The sequence below is a fragment of the Lynx rufus genome, unplaced genomic scaffold (genome assembly GCF_022079265.1).
Source record: "Lynx rufus isolate CCGP_SWC_20201006 ecotype Redwood Valley unplaced genomic scaffold, mLynRuf1.p SCAF_22, whole genome shotgun sequence".
NCBI classification, from domain to species: Eukaryota; Metazoa; Chordata; class Mammalia; order Carnivora; family Felidae; genus Lynx; species Lynx rufus.
Genome location: NW_025814837.1, coordinates 19,202,395 through 19,221,163, shown reverse-complemented (window position 1 = coordinate 19,221,163; position 18,769 = coordinate 19,202,395). Strand labels below are relative to the sequence as shown.

The 18,769-nt window shown below is 36.2% G+C and overlaps 1 protein-coding gene across 1 annotated transcript in view; it reads left to right on the top strand.

The window, feature by feature from the left end:
• MIB1 (MIB E3 ubiquitin protein ligase 1) overlaps positions 1-18,769 on the top strand; it is a 122,697-nt gene that overhangs the window by 3,753 nt on the left and 100,175 nt on the right. The window contains exon 2 of the mRNA XM_047086931.1: positions 17,309-17,480. Within this exon, the coding sequence (XP_046942887.1) occupies positions 17,309-17,480 (172 nt within the window). The remainder of the gene's footprint in view (positions 1-17,308; positions 17,481-18,769) is intronic.

The window sequence follows — 18,769 nt, the reverse complement described above, 5'->3', positions numbered from 1 at the left end:
TTTGATAGATGTTGGTTAACTGCTGTCTAAAGACATTTTACCACTTTACACTCTCAACAACACTGTATGAGGCATGTACCTGTTTCTGCACACTCTTAAAATTTTATCATGCTAGTTCAAGCTAAAGTTTGACCACAACTAAATAATTTGGAGGCATCTTGGTATCAGTAATGGCAGGTTTATGGGGAAATTTAAATATCTTTCCAGGGTAAAGTGTAACAAATCCTATACTACAGCAGTTTTTGAAGGGGTGTTAATGTTGTCTGTGTGTTTTGTGGTACGGAGTATATCTGTCATAAATAGTTTCATTATCTTTTATAAAAGCAGGTGTTTTTTTAGAGGTAATTTTTTTAAAATCTCAGTTTAATTTACATGACTTTATACATTTAATTTGTAATATGTAACAATTCATCTTGTTCATCTGATTATTTTAGCAGACGTTTTAAAAGCATTTCTAGGGACGCCTGGGTGGCTCAGTCGGTTGAGCGTCCGACTTCAGCTCAGGTCATGATCTCACAGTCTGTGGGCTCGAGCCCCACATCGGGCTCTGTGCTGATGGCTCAGAGCCTGGAGCCTGCTTCCGATTCTGTGTCTCCCTCTCTCTCTGCCCCTTCCCTGCTCATGCTCTCTCTCTGTCTCAAAAATAAAAACATTAAGAAAAAAAAATAAAAAAAAAGCATTTCTAGATACAGGATAGCTAGCCTTCTTATGCAGTGCTGTTGAAATATTTTAATTTCTGTGATTTAATTTCTTCACTTTTATTTTGTTTTCCTTAAAGGATTGAACAGATCACAAGTTCTTAGATCTAATTTTGCCCCAGGACTATAATACTACTTTCAATTTTTTTTCTCTTTTTTCTTCAAAATATTTAACAATTAATATCTGTTGGTACTTTATTATATTCTTGAGATTTATTAAATATTACATTTATATTGTACTTGATATTTATTTACATAATAGTTAAAAATAAATTTAACCTTTTTGAAATAATTTCAGGTTTACAAAAATTATAAAATTAGTAAAAAGACTTCCTTTTTGCCCTTGCTCATCTTCTTCAGATGTTAACAGCTTACAAAGTACAATTACTGAAACCAGAAAAATAACATTAATATTATACTATTAACTAATCTACAGACCTTATTAAGATTTCATCAGTTGTCCTACTAATGTCTTTTTTCTGGTCCAGGATCCAATCCAGGATCACTCATTGCATGTAGTAATTGAGCTGCATATGAACTGTCAAATTCTCCAGCTTGTCGGTCTTTATTCTTCTATTTTTTCACTTTATCAAGGTTCTTAATGTTTTGAGTTTTCTTTGTTCCAAACAGCAGCTCAAAGTTCCAGTCATTCTATACTGTTGAAGCCAAGCTTTGCTGTTGACAGAGATATGACATTGTCATATCTAAACTATCAGATCTTACCCAAAATTCAAATTACTGAAAACTTACCTCATATATGTAAAGCTTCTTTTGTTTTATTGGTTAGGGGCAACATAGATAATTGCATTACCAGGTGTGGGAGAAAATTTTCAGTTAGAAGTTAGAAGACAGCTAGCTGACTTTTTTCTTTATGTATGAGATATATGGATTAGATCAATTTAAATAAAAATTTTCTTCTAGCTTTAAAAGTTTGATTTGATGTAAATAGTAAAGAACTAATAACTATTTATATAGCTGACTCAACTAACCTGGAACTATAAATTAAGAAAAGATATCTTTCACCTCACCCCAGTCAGACTGACAAAAATTTAAAGTCTAAAAGTAGTATGTATTGATAAAGAATATGGGGAAATCAGAACTCTCAGGTTATTGGTGGGACAGAAAATTGATACAACCACTTTGAGAAGCAATTTGGCAGTCTTGTAAACTTTACAAACGCACATATCCTGCAACTGAGAAAATCTTTTAAGTGTATGTCCATGAGATCCTCAGGCACAAATCTGTAAAGAGGTTATGTATAGAGAAATTCATTGTAGTATTTATAAAACCAATAATTTGGTAACTACTAGAAGTTTATATGTAATTTGTATATAATGTTACATGAGTCTCATACAGTAAAATATTAGTTAAAATGAAAAAATTAGTGTATATTTACCAATTATATGTTGAGTAAAAAAAAGTAGGTTTCAAAGAATTACTGTAGGGGTGCCTGGGTGGCTCAGTTGGATAAATGTCTGACCCTTATTTCAGCTCATGTCTTGATCTCACTTTTCGTGAGATTGAGCTGGAGTGGGGCTCTGTGCTGTCAGTTTGGGATTCTCTCTCCCTCCCTTTCTCCCTCCCTTTCCCTCTCTCTCCCCCTCCCTTTCCCTCTCTCTCCCCCTCCCTTTCTCTCTCTTTCCTCCTCCCTTTCTCTCTCTTTCCTCCTCCCTTTCTCTCTCTCCCCTTTCCTTTCTCTCTCTCCCCCTCCCTTTCTCTCTCTCCCCCTCCCTTTCTCTCTCTCCCTTTCTCTCTCTCTCTTTCTCTCTCTCTCTCTCTCCCTTTCTCTCTCTGCCTCTCACCTGCTTGTGTGTGCATGTACACTCTCAATAAATTAAAAAAAAAAAACTTAAAAAAAAGACACCAGACTCAAAATTACATATAAAAAACCAAAAACCACAAAGAATTACTGTAGATAATACTGTGCTTCATATGTAAAATTTAAATACTGAAAATTATGGAAAAAATATATGTGGAAAAAGGGTAAATAAACACTTAGGCTGAAAGGATCCAGCCTTCAGCATGGTATTTTGGTATTTTGCTTATATTCAGAATTTTTTGTTTTGTGTTGTTTTGTTTTTTAAATGAGAGCAAGGGGCACCTGGGTGGCTCAGTCTGTTAAGCGTCGGACTCTTGGGCTCAGGTCATGATCTCACGGTTTGTGGGTTCGAACCCTGCATCGGGCTCTGTGTTGACAGTGCAGAGCCTGTTTGGGATTCTGTCTCCCCTGCTTTCTGACCCTCCCCTGCTTGCTCTCTATCTCTCTCTCAAAATAAATAAAAATAAACTTAAAAAATGTTTTTAGGGGCGCCTGGGTGGCTCAGTCGTTAAGCGTCCGACTTCAGCTCAGATCACGATCTCGCGGTCCGTGAGTTTGAGCCCCGCATCGGGCTCTGGGCTGATGGCTCAGAGCCTGGAGCCTGCTTCTGATTCTGTGTCTCCCTCTCTCTCTGCCCCTCCCCCGTTCATGCTCTGTCTCAAAAATAAATAAAACGTTAAAAAAAAATTAAAAAAATGTTTTTAAAAAGGAGAGCAGTATGGTTTTTCTTCATTGTTTTAGAAAATCTTAGTTTAATATATTAGTAAATCAGGTCTGATTTCTAAATTCAGTTTGATCCCATTCTTGATTTTGCTAGATGCTTTAGCTTTTAGGAGACCTCATAAAGATAGATAATCCAAAGCGATGAAGTGCATTTCTGAGTATATTATACTGGTTTTTAAGCTTTTATGTCTTGGCGTCAAACCCACTCTCTGTATTCTACCCTGTGAGGCTGGGATGGCTTCTGCATGTATTTTTTTTGCCAGCTGGATCCTTGCTGGCTCTGCCAATAGGGGGCGCTCAAAGGAGACTGGAAGGCTAAAGTGGGAGAAGGAACTTGCTGTTTTGTTTTTCTTGCTTTCTTTTGGCATCATCTCATCTAGCAGGATTTCAGTATCAGTATTTGAATCCAGGTTACTTCCAATATAACCAGAAACATCATCAGTGTGTCCCCACTCAGTGACACCAGCACCAGCCAGTCACAACCCCTTTGTAAAGGTCTGGATCCTACCCCTATAGAATCCCTCCTTTAGTAATCCCATTTTTTTTCATTGTTTCCCTATTTCTAGAAGTGGTGGATTGGTGTAGTTTATGTCTCCTTACTGGACTGTAACTAATACAGTATCTTCATTAAATCTCAATCTTATTTTTCTATTCCATTTACCAGTTAAGTAAAGTTTTTTTATTGAAATTTAGCTAGTAATTTTGTTTTTTCTGATGCTAGTCATTTCTTACATATGAATTAGAAGGTGTGTTACTTTTATATTTTGAATCAGTGAATTCTGAATTTACTGAATTTAAAATGAAGTGAAATATTATTTTAAGGATGTGGGTATAAAAATTTATTCATGATATGCATCATTGGTATTAAAGACCGTATAATGATGTTTTGAAACCTCTCTAAACACCAGTTTTCACTTTGCTTATTCTAGTTTCTTTTGGACAGCATTTATTTTCTCATGTCATCTTTACCTGGGACACATTAAATAGATGTAGTTAAAAAAAAAGTCTTATAAGGGGCATACCACTAACACCTACTTTTCATCACAGAAAAGGTGTGCAATTTTGAAGCATTTATTTTTCATTTATTTATTTTGTAAATGAAAAATATGGAACTCATTCTTAATTTTGCCTTTTAAGCCCTTTGTCTCAAGATAATCAACAGCATGCTGTTTTATGTTACTAGCATACATTCCACAAATCTGCTTAAGTAGGCACAAAAAAGTTGCAGCATGTCTTAATGTGCTAGAGGTGAGCAACATTGTTAGGACCCGTTGCTCTCAAACCCCCTCACCTCCAGGACACCTGTGTTCTCTGTGTGAGTTGTGAGTTTTTGTGTGGACTCCCTGAGGGTGCTGGTGTCAGCTCAGTGATTTACAATTAGTGAAACTTAATCTCAATCTTAATATTTTTAGAGAAAAAATAAATATAAAAGTTTCAGTGGAAATCCAACCCCCCCCCCTTTTTTTCAGAATGCTTGGGACCAAGTGTATACTTCTGGATTTTAGAACTATAATATGGTATGTGTGCAACATAGTATATAACATCCACTTTGAGGTCCACAGCAGTACCATGTAATCAAATAAATTAACATTTCTTCAGGGAAGCATATGAATAATTATACTACGGGGATGATAAAGACTACATACTATATATAGCCTCTTGTTTGTTCAGATCAGGGTTTATGACTAACTGAGTTTGCTGCTAACTTACAAAAACACTTGGAGTTTGGCATTATAGATAAGACATTGTGGACTTCGATTTTCTCTTGCATTTCACAGAATCTTGTTCTATATACCCTGAGCATGTACCTCACTGTGGAAACCATTGCTCTAAGTCACCTAGCAAGAGCTTATGCATTTTAAGTATCTATGGGAAAATGGCCTTTTTTTTGTTTTTGTTTTTAAGAACATTTCTCCTTTTTTTTTTTTTTTAATTTTTTATGTTTATTTACTTTTCAGAGAGAGACAGAGACAGAGTGTGAGCAGGGGAGGGTCAGAGAGAGAGGGAGACACAGAATCCGAAGCAGGCTCCAGGCTCTGAGTTGTCTGCACAGAGCCCGATGTGGGGCTCGAACCCACAAACTGCAAGATCATGACCTGAGCCAAAGTCAGAGGCTTAACTGACTGAGCTACCCAGGAGCCCCAAGAACATTTCTCCTTCTTAAAACTCATTTCTTTACTCACACATTTTCATATGTCCCTACATCATTTAGCTTGCCTCTTGTACCATTTTATCTGGATTACAGTGATAGAACATTGCCTCCATTGGAACTAGGAACATAGCAACAATTTTTATTTATTTTTTAATGTTTTACTTTAATTTTGAGAGTGAGAGAGCATGAGTGGGGGAGAGTCAGAGACAGAGGGAGACATAGAATCCGAAGCAGATTCCAGGCTCTGACCTGTCATCACAGAGCCTGATGTGGAGCTCAAACCCACGAACTTCGAGATCATGACCTGAGTCAAAGTCAGATGCTTAACCAACTGAGCCACCCAGGTGCTCCTTTATTTTTATTTTTTTTAAATTGAAATATAGTGGACATAGTGTTATATCAGTTTCAGGTGTACAACAGTGATTCAGCAATTCTGTAGTTATTCATGCTCACCATGGTGAGTGTAGTTATCGTCTGTTATCATACGAGTTATTACTGCATTATTGACTATATTCCCTATACTGTACTTTTCATCTCTGAGTTATTTATTTTATAACTGGAAATTTGTACCTCTTAAACCCCTTCACCTATTTTGCCTATCCCCCTACCCCTCTCCCTCTGGCAACCACTAGTTCTGTATGAGTGTGTGTCCCTTTTATGTTGTTGTTTTTTATTCTTTTTTTTTTTTTTTTAGGTTTCATATATAAATGAGATCATACAATATTTGTCTTTTTTTGGTCTGACTTATTTCACTTGGCATAATGCCCTCTAGATCCATCCATGTTGTTGTGAATGGCGACTTTATTCTTTTTTATGGCCTAGTAGTTTTCCATTGTACATATCTACCACATCACGTTTATCCATTCATCTATCATTAGACATGTAGGTTGCTTCTATATATTGGCTATTGTAAATAATGCTGCAGTAAAAATAAGGGTGCATGTATCTTTTTGTATTAGTAAGTGTTTTCATTTTTCTTTTTAAAATAACTTTATTTAGTTTTTTAATGTTTATTTTTGCAGGAGAGAGAGAGAGACAGAGCATGAGCGGATGAGGGGCAGAGAGAGAGGGAGACACAGAAACTGAACTGGGTTCAAGGCTTTGAGCTGTCAGCGCAAAGCCGGACAGGGGGCTTGAACTCACAAACCACAAGATCATGACCTGAGCCGAAGTCAGATGCTTAACTGACTGAGCCACCCAGGTGCCCCAAATAATTTTTTTTTAAGTTTATTCATTTTGAGAGAGACACAGCACGAGTCAGGGAGGGACAGAGAGGGGGAGAGAGAGAGAATCCGAGGCTGGCTCCATGCTGCCAGTGGAGAACCTGATACAGGTCTCAAACCCACAAAACATGAGATTGTGATTGAGCTGAAACCAAGAATTGGATGCTTAACCTACTGAGCCATAAGACATTGTGGACTTCGATTTTCTCTTGCATTTCACAGAATCTTGTTCTATATACCCTGAGCCATCTTTGGGTAATACCCAACAGTGGAATTACTGGATCATATGGTAATTCTAGTTTTAATTTTTTGAGGAACCTCCATACTGTTTTCCATTCTGGTTGCACCAGCTTACATTCCCACCAACAGTGCATGAGAGTCCCTTTTCATCACATCCTTGCCAGCACTTGTTATTTCCTATCTTTTTGGTACTAGCCGTTCTGACTGGTGTGATTGTTGTTTTGATTTGCATTTCTGGATGATTAGTGATGCTGAGCATCTTTTCATGTGTCTGTTGACCATCTGTATGCCTTCTTTTGAAAAATGTCTATTTAGGTCCTCTGCCTATTTTTTTATTGTATTGTTTTGATGTTAAGTTTGATGTATTTTTTATATTAACCCTTTACTGGATGTATCATTTGCAAATATCTTCTCTCATTCATAGGTTGCCTTTTCATTTTGTTGATGGTTTTCTTTGCTGTAAAAGCCTTTTATTTAGTGTGATGTTTATTTTTGCTTATGTTTCCTTTGCCTGAGGAGACAAATACAGAAAAATGTTGCATTTTCTTCCACAAATTCTAATGGTTTGGGGTCTTATATTTAGATTTTTAATCTAGTTTGAATTTATTTTCATGTATGGTGTAAGAAAGTTGTCCAGTTTCATTCTTTTGCATGTAGCTGTTCAGTTTTCCTAGCACCATTTATTCAAGAGACTTTTTCTTTTCTCTGTTGTATATTCTTGGTGTCTTTTGTAGTAGATTAATTGGCCATATAAGTGTGAGTTTATTTCTTGATTTTCTATTATGTTCCATCGATCTTGTCTGTTTTCATACCAGTACTATACTGTTTTGCTTACTATAACTTTGTAGTGTGGCTTGAAGTCTGGGATTGTGATACTTGTAGTTTTGTTTCTTCTTTCTCAAGATTGCTCTGGCTATCTGGGATCTTCTGTGGTTTCATACAGATTTTAGGATTATTTGTTCTACCTCTGAAAAATGCTGTCGGTATTTTGGTTAAGGATTACATTAAATCTGTCGATTACTTTGGGTAGTATAGACATTTGAACAATATTAATTCTTCCAGTCTATGAGCATGGTATTTCTTTCCATTTGTTTCTATCATTTTCAGTTTCTTTCATCAATATCTTACAGTTTTCACAGTAGAGGTCTTTCACCTCCTTGATTAAATTTATTTGCAGGTATTTCATTCCTTTTGATACAATTGTAAGTGGGATTGCTTTCTTAATTTATCTTTCTACTACTTCATTATTAGTGTTATTAGTATAATAGGTTTCTGTATATTAATTTTGCATCCTGCAATTTTACTGAATTCATTTATTATCCTAATAGTTTTTTCGTGGTATCATTAAGGTTTTCTATAAATGGTATGACATCTGCAAATAATGACAGTTGTACTTCTTCATTACCAGTGTTGGTGCCTTTTATGTCTTTTTCTTGTCTGATTGCTGCAGCTATGACTTTCAGTACTGTGTTGCATAAAAGTGGAAAGAGTAGATTTTTGTCTTGTTCCTGATCTTAGAGGAAAAGCATTCAGCTTTTCACCATTGAGTATGATGTTAGCTATGGGTTTATCATATGTGGCCTTTATTGTGTTGAGATGTATTCCCTCTAAACCCACTTTGTTGAGAGTTTTTATCAATTTTAATTAACAGTTTTTACCTTTGTATGCCCATAGTTCTGTGTAAACAGGTTCTTGTGAAATAGTCTGGTACATTTAAAACTTTGTTTGGGAAAGAAAATGGGTTCTGAATTCTATACAGCTTGCTTATAAATGAATTTATAGAACACAAGTAAGATCTTGGGGATTTAAATTAGTTCAGGAGGTAGGGGAACACAGCAGATAGACCAGACATTCATTTGTTGTTTCGGAGTATTTTTTTTTTTTTTTAAGCGTATTTCCCTTTGTAGATAGTTGCTTTGGTTAGAATTAGTTCATATTCTGTAAACATACTCATGATATGAGTATTTGATTTTTTTCCAGGGTAGATTTATCTTCTTCTTCTTTTTTTAATGTTCATTTTTGAGAGGGAGACAGAGAGCATGCAAGCAGGGAAGGGACAGAGAGAGAGAGGGAGGCACAGAATCCGAAGCAGGCTCCAGGCTCTGAGCTGGCAGCACAGAGCCCGATGTGGGGCTTGAACTTACAAACAGTGAGATCATGACCGGAGCTGAAGTTGGACACTTAACTGACTGAGCCACCCAGGCACCCCTATATTTATCTTCTTGATGATAATTTTGTTTCTAAAAAGACAAACAATGGGATAGAAATGTTTTTATATTTAAAAAAAAAGGTCATTATTTGATATTTAAATGTTTTGCAGGGCTAATGATAATAAATCATAACAGCTTAGAATTGCCATAGCTAACATTATGGTGTTTTGCTCACCCCCTTTTCCAGTCTCTTTTCATACAGTAGTGGAAAATGCTCTAGCTTAGTAGGGAAATTAAGGTATTTGTTCATTCTATATTTTATCAAGTGAGACTGTTAACTAGGGAGTGGACTAACATTTCATGAGCTCCAGTCATGTGTCAGGCACTGTGCTAAGTGTTTTATAAACTTTATTTCATTTAATCCTGAAAAAATATTATTTGATAGCCTTTATTTTACTGATGAGAAAATAGGCTATGAGAAATGAACTAACTTGCCCAGGATTTCACAAGTAATAAGTTCATGGTGGAGATTCAAATCTGGGTTTGTCAGTCTTCTTTACTTTTTCAACTTTATAACATTAGTCTTTTTGAGCCTTAGTTCTTCACTTGTAAAATGAAGTTGGAGTAGGTCAAGGTACACAGACAGATGTTTTGCTTCTAAATTGAAATAGTGAATTTTTACCAGGTAGCAGGAAAAAAAGTGATAAAATTCTTAATTTTGTTTGACTTCATTCACATTCTACCTCTATGCAACAAGTGCTTAAAAATAACAAACATACTACTAAAATTCCCAATTGTATGCCTAATTTGATAACTTGTTTCTTTTCTTTGGACTGTATGGGGCATGATTGTAATTTTATTATGCACACTTGTAATACAGTAGAGTAGTAGAGGATGCAAAAATAGATGAGAGAAGAACTTGTCCAACAGAAAGATACGATGAAGAAGTGGGAGATTTTGGGTGAAATGCCTTCAAGGACATTTTCTTAGTGTGTACCAAGAGTTGGTTAGGAAGTAGTGATGTTTCACTCTACTACATTGGTGAAATTAAAAAGTAATCTCAATTTTTAAAGTGTATCTCTTTAAGATTTATTTGAATATTAGAATAGGTTTTTGATAACATAGTATTTTGAATCTAGTGGGTTAAATGGGGAACATGATGCTCTAGATATGTAATTATTTAAATAAGATCAGATGGAGAAAAAAACCCTGGTGGAGTGAAGAGCTTAAGAGGGCCAAGCTTTGTACTCACACCCACCTAGGTTTGAATTTGAGCCTGGCACTTGCTAATGTTGTGTGACTTCACATAGGTTACTTCTGAGCCTCAATATCTTCGTTTATAAATGGGGATCATAATGCCTGCCTTTTAGTGTGGTTGGGAAGCTTAAACTAAAATGTGTGTAAGTCTCATTAGCTTGATGTGGTAATGAACAGTGGCTAGTGTTATTAATAATAACAATCTTATTTTCATTAATTTAGTATTTCTCAAGAGAAAGGAATGTAGAATACAGCAACCAGCTGGCAGGTCACAAAGGCCTTACCCTCATTAGGAATTTTAATATTGTTGAGACAATTTCTAAACCACTAAGTAGTTTAAAGTTTCAGGGAGAATAGGATGCATACTGTAGGTGGCTAGCCCTCTTTAATCTCTGTAATGTTTTTGTCATGTTTTGATTTGGGGTTAAAGTTGAATGAATCCTTAACTCAGAAATAGGATTTCTTGACTGGTTAAATGACATCAACAAACAGTTATGCCACAGTAAGTAATTACATTTAAATAATGGTTAATGATTTGTAAATACTTTTTTATGTTAGGTGAAATATTTCAATTAGGGAACAAATTTAGAGGGTTAACTAGGTACCATTTTAGTCTTCTTAGGATTTTTTTAATTTTAAAATTGTTTTAAAATTTATCACTTAATATATAAGATATCCAGGTAGATTAATGAGTAATAAATACTTGTGAACCTATCTAGAAACAAAACATTTCTAATATATTTGAAACATCCTGTATACTTCTGTCCAATTTTCATTCCCTTCCCTCCTTTTCTAAGGTAACCATTATCTAGAAATTTGTTATCATTTTCATGTTTTTTTTCTTAACATTTGTGCTGTGTTTTTATGTAAGCAAATATAGTACTTTATTTGTAACATTTTGTATTGTATAATTAAAAAATTCAGCATTATGGTTGAAGGATTCATTCATATTGAATCGTATGAGGAACATTAATTTTAGGTATTCCATTGTATACTTAATATATGTTTCTATTCTCTTGTTAATGAATAGTTATATTGTTTACTTTTTTCCTTTGCTATTATACAAAATGATAATTTAGATATTCTTGTTCCATGTTGAAGTGTTTTGTAGAGTGAATTGTTTGTAGTGAGAATTCTAGTTCTCTTGGTCACTTTTTTCTAACTAGAAATTTAACATTTAAACAAATCAGTGCTTTGTGATTTTGAGCTGTTTTCATTGGCTCTCTTAAGAACTGTGGTCATTGATCTTGACTAGCATGTTTTATTGCTCTCATAAAATTTTCTAACAAAAAGCTTAAGGCTATGTAAATTCTCTAAGTTTTTGAATTTAGGCGAGCTGCCATTAAAATGTAGAGCAGATGGTCATTTGAGTATTGGTAGAATGAGTCAAAAGCTATCATCAGGTGGTTCATTTAACGGTGGCAGATGTCTTCATAAAGCGTAGCAAAGGAAAAGAGCATTAAGTCTCTAGGGTAATACGATATTGTATAGGAAGGAGAAAAACGACTAATAGGTTTAGTTAGGGAATTAAGTTTTATGAAATGAACATTTTAAGGAATAACACTTGCCAAGGCTAAGAAGGTTTGTACTGGAAGGGAATGTTTTAGATGGGAATGAATTGGGTGGATAAAGTAAGGGGAAACAAAAAGCTGCTGAAGTAAGAGATCAGTAAAATGTTGGTCTCCTGTTTTGTGTTTTCTCTAAATATCAGCTTTTGTTCTAAGGTTAATTAATTGTATTCTCATTAAAAATTCTGTAGTGTGCATTTTGATGGTGGAGTGGGCTGCTTTGTTTACTTTCTCCAATTCTCAGGCTTAGTCTGTTTCACAGCTGTTCAGTAGCTTTGTTGGCATTTGAACTGTGGGAACCAAAAAGGATTTGGATGTGCTTTTGTGTGCATTAATGGTTTTCCTGAAGTATTCTTTAAAACCATGAATTGTAGGTTTTTTTTTGTTTTTTTTTGTTTTTTTACCAGTTATCATGGTGTGTTTAAATGGGTCCTTTTAAAGAAAGCCTATACTTAGATTATGAGCTCATGAATGTTATCATTGTGCTTTGTGGAAAATGAACTTAGAGATGAAAAATATATCAGTAGGAGAATAGCTAAAAACTGGACTTTTCTTTTTTTGATCAGATGGGGAAGTTGGGATACGTTTTCCCTATGCCTTTCTTTCATCAACTCTCATTTGAAGAGCTGTATAGTTAAGGATAAATCTCTAAATGCATAGTGGATTGTGATTAGTTTAATGCATTTTACTTTCTGTGATGAGATAGGACACCTATATTAGACCTGTTCAGAAGCTTCACCATTGAGTAGGCAAGTATGACATTTGATATTGATTATGTTGTTTTGGCACGGTGCTTTCCTGTGGTAAGACAGATTAGACTGTGACTGTGGGCATGTGCCAGTGAGGAGTGTACAGATGAAGTATGTTTTCTTTACATAAGCATAAAATAGCTCAGTTAGTATAAGGGTTATGAGAAATAAAAACTTCTAAGTAGCAGTTACATACTCTATTACTAGAGTAACTATATGAAAGTTGGTTTCTGTAAATATTTGCTATAAGTATCATGTTTTTATTTTTAGTTTTTAATTATAGGTGACATACATCAACATCTCTGCTGATATTCTCATATTAAATGCCCCTATTCACTTAGCTAAAAGAATTAATACACACTCAGCATAGACAATTTGGAAACCCACAAAGGGTAAATCCACCAGTACAGTTTGGGGACTATCTTTCTAGTTTTTCTGTACGTGTGTGTTTTATGTATTTTGTGATGGTATATTGCAGTTCTTTGCAAGCTGTTTTATAAAATAATAATGGGTTTTTAAAAAAATGTATTTTCCCATATCAGTAATATTTCTTCTACAACATGGTTTAATAACTGCATAGAATTTCACTTTATAGATTATCATAGTTTATACATAGTCCCTATTTTTGACATAGGTTAAGTTTTGTTTGTATTTACAAACAACTTAGTGTCTTTGGATGTAACTTTTTTTTGAGAGAGCATTCACTTGCATGAGCAGGGGAAGGGCAGAAGGAGAGAGAGAGAATCTTAAGCAGGCTCCATGTGTGAATAATTGAATGTTTTGTATGTGTAGTCTCTGGGAAATTGAGAATTTAAAAGTTTTTTGTTTTGTTTTGTTTTTTGAGAGAGAGAGAGATACAGAGACACAGTCTTAAGCAGGCTCCATACTCAGCCCAGAGCCTGACAACATACTGGGATCTCACAACATACTGGGATCATGACCTGAGCCGAAATTAAGAGTCAAACGCTCAGCCAACTGAGCTGCCCAGGTGCCCCTAAAAGTTCTTTGATTTTCTGCATAAGTTGCCAAATTTGCTTGGGATATATGATGATTTTGATCACCAAATTATTTAAATAGATAAATAGTACATTTAACAAATCTATATTAAGATTAAATTAAGTGCAGTATAGGGGCGCCTGGGTGGCTCAGTCAGTTAAGCGGCCGACTGCAGCTCAGGTCATGAGCTCGCGGTCTGTGAGTTCGAGCCCTGCGTTGGGCTCTGTGCTGACAGCTCAGAGCCTGGAGCCTGTTTTAGATTCTGTGTCTCCCTCTCTCTGACCCTCCCCCGTTCATGCTCTCTCTCTGTCTCAAAAATGAATAAACGTTAAAAAAAAAAATAAGTGCAGTATAATTCTTTTTATTTGCAATTTGCCTTAAAATCTTTCAGTGTTTTTACCTCTATATATCACTTTAGCTTCATAAGGACTCTTTCCATTATTGTTTTTGTCCGCTTGGGCTGCCATAGCAAACTACCACAGAGTAGGTGGTTTAACAACAGGAATTTATTTATTGGTTGGGCAGTCCAAGATCCAGGTGCTGGCTAATTTCAGTACCCTGTTGGGGACTGTCTTCCTGGCTTGCTGCCTTCTGGCTATGTCCTCATACAGCAGAGGGAGACCTCTTAGCTTCTTTCTCTTCTTTTAAGGACACTGATCTCATTGTGGAGACCCCACCCTCATTTCCTCTTCTAAACCTACTTATCTCCTATAGACTTCATCTCCAAATATCAGCATCTTGAGGGTTAGGGCTTCAACACATGAATTTTTGGGGGTGGGGAACACATTCAGCTCATAACACCTATGAAAGGAAGTATTTTCTCAACTTATAGATGAGAATATTGATCCCAGAGTAGTTTAAATTAATTCTGAACATTACCTAGCTAGTAAGTTAGAGAACTAGTTTCTTAAATCACATACCCTTGTTTTTACCATTAATGCAACAATTTAAGTCTGCAAATCAGAAATCATGTCTTAAGTGGTTATTTCCCAGCCTGACTATAATTCATCTCTGTCTCTGACAGTATTTCAGATTCCTGCCCAAAAAATGAAGTTGCTCCTGGTTTGTTGAACACACATTGTGCTCTTCTGAGATTTTCTTCTTTCTTCCTGTGAAAAGTCCATTATCCACCACTTCCAGGAAACTTGTCCTGATTCTTTTTTCATTTTGTTTCTTAGATGAGTGTCTATCAATGGAGGTCTGGACTTAACAATTTAAAAAAATTTTTTTTTAACGTTTATTTATTTTTGAGACAGAGAGAGACAGAGCATGAACGCGGGAGGGTCAGAGAGAGAGAGAGGGAGACACAGAATCTGAAACAGCTCCGGGCTCTGAGCCATCAGCCCAGAGCCCGACGCGGGGCTCGAACTCACGGACCGCGAGATCATGACCTGAGCCGAAGTCGGCCGCTTAACTGACTGAGCCACCCAGGCGCCCCTGGACTTACAATCTTAAATTAGTATGTGCTTATTTATTTTTTTGTTCATGGTTCTCTCTCTCTCTCTCTCTGTCTTTTTTAAGTAGAACAGTTCTAAATTTCAGTTTATTGCACTGTTTGTTCCTAAATATCTCTTACCTATTTGTTTTCTTTTGAATGATCTCATTTATACTTTTTTCAGTTACTTTTTACATCTTTTGTTTTCTAACCTGCAGCCACCAAGTCCTAAACCTCTTCTGGCTTCCATTTTCTCTCCAATTCTACTAGCTTTATCCCTACTTAAACTATTATTTTCTTCTCAACTGTTGTGGAAACTTCTTATGATTTGACTCCTTTTCTTTAGCCACTTTAATTTTCTTCCATTCTCTTCTCCGTACTACACCTGGAGTGATATTTGAAAGCAGCAGAGGGCCTGCCCGCAGTAGCAGTAAAATAGTTACTGAATGAATCAAAAGGTACTGATGTCTGCGGTCTTCCTTGTCCCTGCAGTCAAGCATTTGAGTAGCAGGAGATTGTGGAAGGATTGCACACCAAACATACTTGGTATTGGGTGTCATGTTCTTTTGTAGTTCATGAGGCATCCCAGCTTCCTTCTGTTCTTCCTCCCACCCCTTCTTTATTAACCATCTCACCTCAGGCACAGGTTTATCTTCAGGTTTGGCTCTTTATTTAGAATCTGGTTACCTTATGGGACTTTAAACATGAATATAGAAAATGAATTATACGGGTTTTCCCCCCCTTATCAGGAAGCAGCAATAGTATGTTCTTCTGGAGTTTAGTTTTAACTTTACTACTTTTGTGCTCTAATTCTTGCATCTACAGCACATTCTTATTTGATTCTTAGAACATCCTTAACCATTAAAAAACATAATGCCTCCTCCAAAGGGAACTGAAGTTCTGAGAACTAAAGTGACTCCTTTTATTTAATTTTGGGAAATTCCTAAACTTCACAAAATAGAGAATTATATAATGAACCTCCTCCTGTTACCCAATTTCAACATGAGTGATCTTGTTTCATCCAAACCCCACATTACTTCCCTGCCCCCCCCATTATTTTGAAATAAATACTATAATTTTATATGTAAATACTTCAGTTAAAATGACTTTTTCAAGGGCACAAAGATAGCTGGTGAAAGCCAGAACTCGAATCTTGAAGAGTGTTCGCGTTCAATGGACAATACAGCCCTTGCTGTTCAGTGTTGGGCCTGACCATTCCTACTGTAAAGTAGTGACACTGATGTTCACAGGCCACACATTGTTTAAAAAGCTTCTAGTTTTAACTTACTTATCAAGCGATCTAAGAATAACAGAATAGTAAAGGAACATTATCCCCAGTCTTGTTACTCTCAAATGTTAGTTATTTTCATTACTTTATAGTGGTACCTTTCATAGTTCTAACGTCTGTGTCATTCATGTGAACATTTTTTTTTTTTTAATTTTTTTTTTCAACGTTTATTTATTTTTGGGACAGAGAGAGACAGAGCATGAACGGGGGAGGGGCAGAGAGAGAGAGAGACACAGAATCGGAAGCAGGCTCCAGGCTCTGAGCCATCAGCCCAGAGCCTGACGCGGGGCTCGAACTCACGGACCGCGAGATCGTGACCTGGCTGAAGTCGGACGCTTAACCGACTGCGCCACCCAGGCGCCCCTCATGTGAACATTTTTAGTAGAGGTCATATTGCCAAGTGCTTATTTCCTTTTTCTAAGGTTTATTACTTCTTGTTCTGTAAGGAAAACAAACAGCAAACTCAATTATAGTATGCTGTTTCCTTTTAAACTGGGAAATTTACTTGGTAATGGTTTTCTGAAGTTTGTTTGGGGTGGGGAGCTTGTCAATGCCTAGGGATAAATGCTTAAGTTAATTGATAGTTTGTCTCTGTGAATCATGGGGATAAACTTGTTTCTTCTTTTGGAGTAATTGTTTGCATGGAGAGTAGGTTGAAATTCCTGAAAAGAATCTGAATGTTTGAAGTCTGAAACATCTTGGTGGTAAATGATTCTTCTTTCTGTCACTAGATTGAACCTAAGTTTCAGTTTGACAGCATAGAATGTGCTACTAAGAAGTGCTCTTACTAATGAAGAAAGAAGTGATAGAAAATGTGTAGTCTATAATTTGTATTGATTAAAATACTTGAAATATCTTGTCTTGAAAACATATGTGGTATATTTAAAATATTATTTCCTACTTTATTGAGAAACTTTGTAAAATGCTCCGTTCTTATTTTTCCCCCAGGGAGCAGTATTCAAGTGAATAATACTTGCAGTTAATGTAACCATGTATCCGTGTTTTAATAGGCATCAAGCATGATGGAACCATGTGTGATACCTGCCGCCAGCAACCAATCATTGGCATTCGATGGAAATGTGCAGAATGTACAAATTATGATTTGTGCACTGTTTGTTATCATGGAGATAAACATCATTTAAGACATCGCTTTTATAGAATTACTACACCAGGAAGTGAGCGGTAGGGCAAACAGTTTTTTCTTCAGTTGCAATTCCTTGTTTGTATTCAACTTTTTATACTATTGAGCCTTAAAAGTAGGATTTAAAAATAGTGTCTGACAGCTGGTTTAGTACCAGAGGTAGGAGATAACAGGCTAGTTGTGGAGCAGGCCTGCCATATAGTGAGAAAAGAGCTCTGTGAAGATGGAGCTGTACATATTTTTCCAAGGTAATCTGGGCTGTTCATCTCTAGCATGGAGACTTGGCACCACTCAATATTTGGAAATGCAAGGGCAGCCCAGAAGGCTGATTATTTTCTTCTCACTGTGCATTCTATTCTGTTAATCACTACCAAAAGAACACTAGGGCCCATTGATTGAGTCAACAGGCATTTATTAAGACTTGTGGCAGCTACTGTGCTTATGTGAATTTGAAGAAAACGAAGACACAGTATTCATAAGGAGTTCATAAACTAAGGGATTATTTGACCAACATGATTATCATGTGATGTTTTGGACTGTATGTAGAGATTATTAGCATGAAAGTGTTTTAGCAAAGAGAGAGAGGAATATCACGAAGTGGTACAGAATTTCAGGTGATTGAGTCTTTTTACATAGATGTGAATAGTGTATAGGAGCAAGAATCTAGCCAGTCATAGGGAGGCAGCAGTAGTAGAAAAATGGATTTGGGTATTAGCCTGTCCCAGTTCAAATCCTTGGCCTGCTATTTATTAACTGAGTGGTTTTGAACAAGTTGTTTATTTTTGACTTTTGTTTATAATTTTTAAAGTTAGGGTACAATAAAGACATTGTAAAAATAAGTAGAATAATGAGATAAAAATAGAAAAACAAAAGAGAAACCCCAAACCTTTTTGATTTTATGAATAAGAAGGATATAGAAGAATAAGGGATAGATGGTCTTGGAGAGCCAAGCTGGTCCAGATTGTTTGAGTATAGAATTTTTTCAACGCCTGTAGTCTGCTGTAAGGATTCAATACTTTGGAGGCAAGTTAGTGTCAGGTCAAATCCAGGCCACGGATGTATTTTACTTGGTCCATACTGTGCTCTAAATTTTTGAACACCCCCCCCCCCCCACACACACACACCCAGATCCCTAACCCCTAACCCCTAACCCCTAATGTCAGCAGTGGGCCTGCATTTATTCATTTAACTCTGATCAGCAACAGTTGGCTGAAGCAGAGTACCACCTGCACCCTTTAGACAAATCACGGTCTTCAGTTCACCGAAGTCCCTGCCACTCCCTATTGTCTTCCTGAGCGTGGGGTCAAGTGCCAGTTGGCCTTTGTCATTG